The 8,011-nt window shown below is 32.2% G+C and overlaps 1 protein-coding gene across 1 annotated transcript; it reads left to right on the top strand.

Annotated features, from left to right (window-relative positions):
• Nucleotides 1–1,010: 1,010 nt before the first annotated feature.
• Nucleotides 1,011–7,675, top strand: LOC139866927 (sm-like protein LSM1B). Its single transcript, XM_071855226.1, has 5 exons — nucleotides 1,011–1,436; nucleotides 3,324–3,392; nucleotides 3,512–3,627; nucleotides 3,725–3,787; nucleotides 7,262–7,675. The coding sequence occupies exons 1-5, from the start codon at nucleotides 1,376–1,378 to the stop codon at nucleotides 7,337–7,339; spliced, it is 387 nt and encodes a 128-aa protein (XP_071711327.1). The 5' UTR covers nucleotides 1,011–1,375; the 3' UTR covers nucleotides 7,340–7,675.
• Nucleotides 7,676–8,011: the final 336 nt, after the last annotated feature.

Raw genomic sequence — 8,011 nt, 5'->3', positions numbered from 1 at the left:
TTAGAGTTTAGGGTTTACTGTTTGGTGCTTTGGGTTTAGTCCCTAAACCCAAAACCCCAAACCCTAAAGCCTAAACTCTAAACCGTTCATGTTAAAAACTCAATCTAAATCCTAAATCTAAACCCTAAACCCTAAATTTCTAAACCCTAATATCTAAACCCTATAAACCCTAATATCTAAAACTTCAACATACACTCGAAAAAACGATAATTGTTATATATTACTTCTTCGAGCGTTTTTCCGCCAAAATAAAAACATTTATCACAAAGTGTCTTTATTAAATGTTCATATTTTCATCTAATCTATAATGTTCGTGAACAAAGTTTTTTCAAAAAACGAAATTTTTTTTTTTTGCTTCCCCCCGCTTTCATCCGATTGGTTACTTCCCCTAATCCTACCACTATATATATACACACCAGTAATTAATAATTATTAATTTATTAATTTAATATTTAATATATAAAGTAAAGTAAAAAACAAATAAAGTAAAGTAAAAAATTAAAACAAAAAAGAGGGAGCTAACATAAACTACTTAATATTTTAAGGGACTTCAACTGAAATATCACTGAATTCAATTTAACTCCAACAAAGGGTCACTACTAGTGTGGTAAAAAAACCGATTACTCACCGATTAATCCCCGATTACTCAGTTTTATGAGCAATTCGTTCCGATTTTTCAAAATCAGTTTAATTAACTGGTCAACTTTGATTGACGGGTCAAAATCGAATTTGGTAATCAAAGTCTGTCAAAGTCAAAATTGGTCAACATTTTAACATGAATTTAAACTAGAAATTTAGAGTTTTTGAACAAAATGAACAATTTTAAACATTTATGTTAAAGTTTATGTTTATGTTTTCTTCTTTATTTACACATTAAATTTTTCAAATTTATCATTTAAATGTATACAGTACAATCTGATCAATCCCCGATTAATCCGAATTGCAGATTAATGTATTAATTACCGAATAGCTAATTTTGCAACCTTGGTCACTACATTACGTCACCAGACCACCTCCCTCCTATCTTCCAAACGCCTCCCCTGATTTGGGGATACTTATAATTTAGGGTTTATAGATAGATCTGGAAGAAAGAAAAAAAAAGCAGGACTCTTTCTTGATAATTTTATAAATCGAGGAGAGTGTGCGTGTTTTGATATAGAAATTCAGGGATAATTAATAGGTGTGCTTTTCTGATTGATTTATTTAGGGTTTCAATATTACTGTTCATCGTTAGAACATGGAATTGTAGTAATCAATAAGTGTCTTAAGGTGAAGAACTCATAGCGAAGGAGCTATTGTTAATGCAAATTTGTTTAATTCAAAGATAATTTTCGGTGATTTTTTTTTTTTAGAAAAACCGAAAATTTAGAGCTCAATGTCGTGGGCGGGCCCGGAAGATATATATTTGTCTACTTCTCTTGCAAGCTATCTTGATAGTAAGTGAAACAATTTTAGTTCAAGTTGAACCTGCTTTTAGATGCTTTTGTTTTATTATATATGCATGTTTCTGCAATTTGCAGATGCTGTGAATGGAATATAGTACTGTATGCTTTATCATCATCATATGGATTTTTTTTTTTTCTCTTAAGAAGTTACTTTTTTTTGCTAGATATTCAAGTTAGATTCTAACACAGTAGCTCTTGATATTGATTATTAAAGTACTCTAATATTCATACAGTTGTCGGTGTATTGTGTAGGATTAATGCATGTGCCTATCAATGCTAAAGTATTGCCTTAATAGAATGATTCACTTGTTAGACGCTAGTGGTCGTAAAGAAAAAAGATCTATGTGTAGAAACAATGGTATACTGACATTATTTCATGATATGAAACAAATAATTTGATCAGGAATGAATGATCATGCACGAGTAAAAAGTCGTATTCTAGCTAGTATCTCACTAAACCAGTTTTCTCAATAATGTTTTTCTATGTGTTACTATTGAAGAGGCAATTGATGAATTGAATTAGTGCTGCTTATATGGGGTTGTCATTCTAGGAATGTGTTTTGTCATTGGGTATTGGTCTAAAACATGTAACGTATCATTGAATAACATCTAAGAATGATATTGTCGTATTTCTGTAATTTGGCATTATATATGTGAGTATTTGGTGACATGTCATTATTACCCGTCATTATAAAACATGTAAGCTTTAATTGACTCCCATTTATCGGAGTTTTATATATGTTATTTAATAAACTCGTAAACCTTGTACATCTGTCATCCTTCATAGTATTAACTTTCGACGTGTTTAGCGATATGTTTTTGTGGGTCTATGGTCTATTGGTCCATAAGAAGTACATTTTGATTGAGTCCAAATTAGGGAAGTTCGATTATATGTTACCCTTGAACCTGTACTCTCAATGTACAAACCATTTGGGAAAGCTATTTACATTACTTTTGAATATATATAATAAATCATGCAATTCAGACAAAAAATACAAACGTCTTGCGACCACTTGCACACATATGTAACTATTGAGTGTTGATCTGTATTGACCAGCCACAACTAATGTATGCTTCCGTAAAAATTGAACAGCTAGGTTACTGCTGCATTTTTCATCCCTGTATTTGATGATCTGCTGCACTATTTGTTACTTCATTATAAAAAATGAAAACCATTAAGAAATAAAAGATTAGAGTAAAAATGGAAAAGATAAATTGTATATTTATATTACGCTTGGTAGTACAGATGTAGTTAAGAATTTATATGTTGTAAAGATTAATCTAAAATTCCTAAATCAATAAACAAGTCATTTACTTCTAAATTGTTACGATATATGACGATGAACTTGTGACAACATCTCTCACTTAGGAATTTAAAGAACCAGTTAGTTACAACACCAGGTTCTTGATTGTACGTTTGTGCTCATTTTCACAATGCTTTTTTTCACCAAGTATATGTAGTTAGTTTGTGGCAAGAACTAAGATATCTGTAAATTTAATATGTCGCCAGTTTCTTACTTACGTAAGAAACTTGATGACAAGTCGATTGCACTATTGAACTATTTGCATTATTGACAGCTGTGTCTGTTATCTTTAATGCTTGCATATTTAATGTTGGTATCAGTATTTTTCATTTATAAACTATATTAACCGCTTGTGTTGTTGAAGCATATGTTTTTCTATCACTGTGATCCTACATTATGCAATATAGGACCTTGCATAATCGTTTTCACGTGGAGAAATTATTTGTATTCAGTTTATCGTTTATGTGAGTGTATTTAAATTTGTTTCATTGCTCGTGACCTTTTCTCTCATTCCTTTCTTGCAATTCTCGTTAACGTTAATAAATAATTTACTTTTTTTTTTTTTTTTGTACAGAGAAGCTTCTTGTGTTGCTTCGAGATGGTAGAAAGTTATTAGGGATACTTCGATCTTTTGATCAATTTGGTACCGGAGTTATCACTTTAACCTACTTATTCTGCGTTTATGCTTTTTTGATAATGACATAACATAACAATAAGAATAATAATAATAATATTAAGGAATGTTTGTGTTGTCATGTGCAGCAAATGCCGTTCTTGAAGGTGCATGTGAGCGAGTAATCGTTGGTGATCTATATTGTGACATTCCATTAGGTCTTGATGTAATCCGTGGCGAGAATGTCGTTTTAATTGGTGAGCTGGTATGTCATCCTGCATATTTTTTTTAATTACAAAAACAAGTTGTTGATATAAAGCTTCTTGATCTTTTTACTGAAAAGCCCATATGAAATGCTTTAGGAATTGGAAAAGGAGGAACTTCCCCCTCACATGACTCGTGTATCTGAAGCGGAGATAAAAAGGGTAATTACTTTAACTTAACCCTAATTATTGGTGTATTATGCACATATAATATGGCTAAACATGAACTCATTAGATGTTAGAAATAGTATTATGGTGGATTGCTTAAGAATTGAAATATTGTTTATGGTAGTATGTTGAGTTGTTTTGGGGTTCCATTTATTTCAAATGGTTGCTGCTATGAAAAGTACGTATAATATGGTCAAACATGAACTCATTAAGCTTTAAAAAGAATATTTTGGTGGTTTGCTTTGGAAATTTAATGTTGTTATAGTAGTATGTTGAGCTGTTTTGGGGTTTCTTATTTCAAATAGTTGCTGTTATGAAAAGTAGATGAATGAATGTTTCAAGCTAACTTTTTTTTTTGTGAGGAAGTACGTTTGTAACTAATAAACCCACGTGGCCAAGTAGTATATATAGGGGAGAGATCAATGGATAAGCACTCTTGGCGATAAGCAAATTTGTTTTCTTATGTTTTTAAAATTAAAGGTTAGATTTTAGATTTTATAATTTCCGGGTTAGTATTCATTGTTTAAATTTAGAAAGAATTTTTTTTTTTTTTTTTTTATTTTTTTTTTTTTTACTGCAGCTTATCTTATCATACATCTCATGTATGATAGGGTTTAGTGTTTTGGATTTAGTCCTTAAACCCAAAACCCTAAACTCTAAACCGTTCGTCTTAAAAACTCAATCTAAACCCTAAACCCTAAAATCTAAACCCTAGTTTTTAAACCCTAATTACTAAAACCTAAACATTGTTTTTCATCGGTCATTAGTCATTTTTCATTAGTTTTGGTTATCTTACATCAGATGTACTGTAAATTTTTTTTCCCCGAATCTACACGGTGAATACTAATCCAGATTTTTTAAATCCGAACTCTAATTCTAAAGATATAAAAAAATCAAATATGTATATTTAATTTACATCTTTTTTGTTGTATGAAAACTAGAAAAATACCGGCCCACGTGATGCAGCGGGGCCTTTCGGGTTGCATGTTCATATTTAACGTAGCGTTATTTATTTACAGAATTTAAAACGCGTTGGTACGGGTATTTTTGGAAACACTTGGTTACTACCTAGTATACCTAAGTTATAACGCATTTTTACGCTGGGAAAATATGTAGAAAAGGGATTAGAACCATTGATATGAGGTGGTTAGTTTGGGTTATTTATTATACGTGTATGTATATGTATTAAAAGTAGCCCGGAAATATTTAACGTTTTTTAAAAACAGTCCATTTTGCGTGTAGCTAGTTGCGTTGTGTTCGTAAAATTATTTCGAGTTGAACGGCGATGTCGGAAAAATTTAACTCGCACCGAGCGGTAAGATAGGGCCCGTAAAAAAAATTGGGTGAAGTTAGTTTTATTATTTTTTTAATAATTTTGTGATTTAAGATTTTACCCCCTTGTTTTGGGGGTTGGATGTGTACATGGGGTTAAGTTTAGGGGGTAAGGTTGACTTTTTTTTTTTTTTGGGTTGTCGTTTGGTTTTCCTTGAATGGCCAAAACGACCAAATATTGGATGCCCATTAGTATATAGGAATAAATGAAATGAAGAAGTTCATCGTATACTTCAAGATACACTCTTTAAACAGGTTTATCAGTTGTTATGCGTAACTAAAACATTCTAAAGAATAGAGTTGCAGAAATCGGGATTGATCGGTGATTAATTGGTTTATGAGAAGGGTCTAATTCGGTTAATCATAATCGTTTCAAAAAATCGATCAACGGTTGTCAGTGGTAGCCAATGACAATGACAGTCATTTGTAAGATGAACGTGTTTGTAAGTGGTCACAAGTTGAATGACTTAGGAGCCGTATCGAATAGGTTGTTGAGAATCTATATGGGAATTAAAGTTGAGTTAGAGATTGTAAACCGGTAAACAGATAAGATATTCCTACACGAGGACTACAAGAGTATTTTAACTCAGACGTATGCAACCTAACCGGTTATCCCGTGACCATTTATGACTTTTTTTTTTCTAGCCACCCTAAGATATGCCTCTAGTAAGGTTTGAACTTGTGGCCTCTTGTGAGCTTGAGCTTGTGTTTTGACAAATAAGGAGTTTTGATTAAGGTTTGTGTTTTTCAAAGTGTTAGGGTTTGATAGAATTGGTTTTTTGTTTGTTTGTTGTGTTGTTTGTTAAAATGGCACTCTTACTACAATACGTACGTTAAAATAAAAAAATAAAAAAAACTGGTCATTTTTTTTTTTTTTTTTTTTATTTAGGCAAGCTCCCAGAGTTGTAGAGTATGAGATTGAACTTGGTTCTCCACTAAAGAGTCTTAAGCCAACCACCAAACTACCCCTTGGGGTTCAAGAAGCATATATGAGTTGTACATTGTGAATTAAAAGATCTATTGTTGTTGTTAAATATGAATTATGTAAATTGCTACTATAAATTTTTTTTTTATTTAATATTTTTTTTTTTTTTTTTTTTTTTTTATGTTTCTCTTCTATATTTAATTATTTATACATATAAATTTTTAACACGTAAACAGAATAATTCAATTAATCGCTGATTGAACTGCTTAATCTCTCAGAGGTCTCGACCGATTACTTGCTATAGAAACAACTATTCTTAATTTTAGGGGTATTATTCGGTTGACTTATTTGGGTTTTGGGTTGGCGTGAGTTCTTTTGGAGATATTGGAGTGAGTGAAGTTCACGATATCGGGACAGACTGAAGATTTCGTGCCCCGAGGAAGAGGAGGCTTGAACCTCGATGCTCATGTCGGATTCTATGGGTTAGATGGTCACCGGAGGCTGGGCTGAAGTGGTGATCATTGACTCATTTCTGTGCGTAATTTTTAACTGGAAAGAGTCTAACTTGGATGTTGATGAATTATAGCTACCGGATTGGGATCAGGCCTGTTTATATTAAAGTCTGTTTTTTTATTTTTGATGACATCAATGAATTTACATGCACACGTGCAATGTGCATCTGATGTTGCTGAATAGGTGAATATGATGTGTGCTGTTTTTGGTTAAATTTCTATTCAAGAGGGTTTGGTTGGTAGTTATGCAAGTTCTCACCAAATGTCCATAAGGTTGTGTTTTACATACCACTCGGGACAAATGTATATATTCATAGTGTCATGGTGATTGTGTGCGAGTAGTTGACTTTCGAAAAATAAAATTAAGATAAATTCTGTGCTGGTGACTTGTTGTAATGTTCTAAGTCTAGCTGACAAGCAAAGAAGTTCATTGATAGGGTGGTTGGTCATTTGGTCTTCTTTATACTTGCGTGAAAACTATTCAATAGGTGATCTCTTTTCTGTATTATATGGGATATAATATTTGAATGTCTAGTTTGTGTATTGTGATTTAATTTCAATCTAGTATGATGCACTTGTAAGTAATGGGTATTATTATCATTATAAGTATAAGTATATCAAGACCTAAAGATCTTGTTATGTGCTAGTACTTTGTGAAATCATTAAAGCTGAGTGTTGTTGATTATATATGTTGTCCAGGCTCAGAAGGTGGAGAGGGAGGCTACAGATTTGAAGGGAACGATGAGAAAAAGGATGGAGTTTCTCGATATGGACTAATTAAGTAATTGGAGTTTTGTTAAACTGTTGTTTTGTCTATTTTAGTACTAATGTCATGATGCCATGATCTTCCGCAAATATTATCGCGGGTGGTGGATGCTGGTTTGATTGTTCGTTCTTTGTCTAACTTTACATAGTTATTCTGTAACATTTTCAAGGTTTTTAAAGGTATTGTGTTTTGGTGGTTGGAATTGGATAGCATGTTGAAATAATGGTGCACTATTTTGTTTTTAGTCTTTCGAAAGTGGTAGGAGTATATGTTGTCTTCATGGAGTTACATGTATGTTAAAATGAGACACATTTGAACTGCAATACTGGAATTGACATTGGATGATCTGCAGTGCTATCATTGTATCATACAAGTGATCGGCCGATTGCCTTACAGGGTCAATTCGTTAGCATTAATCAATTTAAACTAGTGTCTCCAGTTACAGTTTGTGCATGCTTACAACAATTAGTTGTCTTAATACTTCCAAATTTGGGGCTGTATTTACATATGTTTGATAAGTAGTGGGCCTTTCTTGCAATATTTAGCTTCCTAAAATCCAACTCTGAATTCTCCAAAAGTCATCCCAGAGTCCAGTCGCTGTACTAACTAGTAGGTCAATAATTGACGAAAATGTTCTATATATATTTCTCACTTACAGTTCATGTCATTGTATTTTGCAAAAC

The sequence above is a fragment of the Rutidosis leptorrhynchoides genome, chromosome 9 (genome assembly GCF_046630445.1).
Source record: "Rutidosis leptorrhynchoides isolate AG116_Rl617_1_P2 chromosome 9, CSIRO_AGI_Rlap_v1, whole genome shotgun sequence".
Classification (NCBI taxonomy): domain Eukaryota; kingdom Viridiplantae; phylum Streptophyta; class Magnoliopsida; order Asterales; family Asteraceae; genus Rutidosis; species Rutidosis leptorrhynchoides.
Note: the sequence above shows the minus strand (reverse complement) of the source record. Positions and strands in the feature narration are given on the sequence as shown.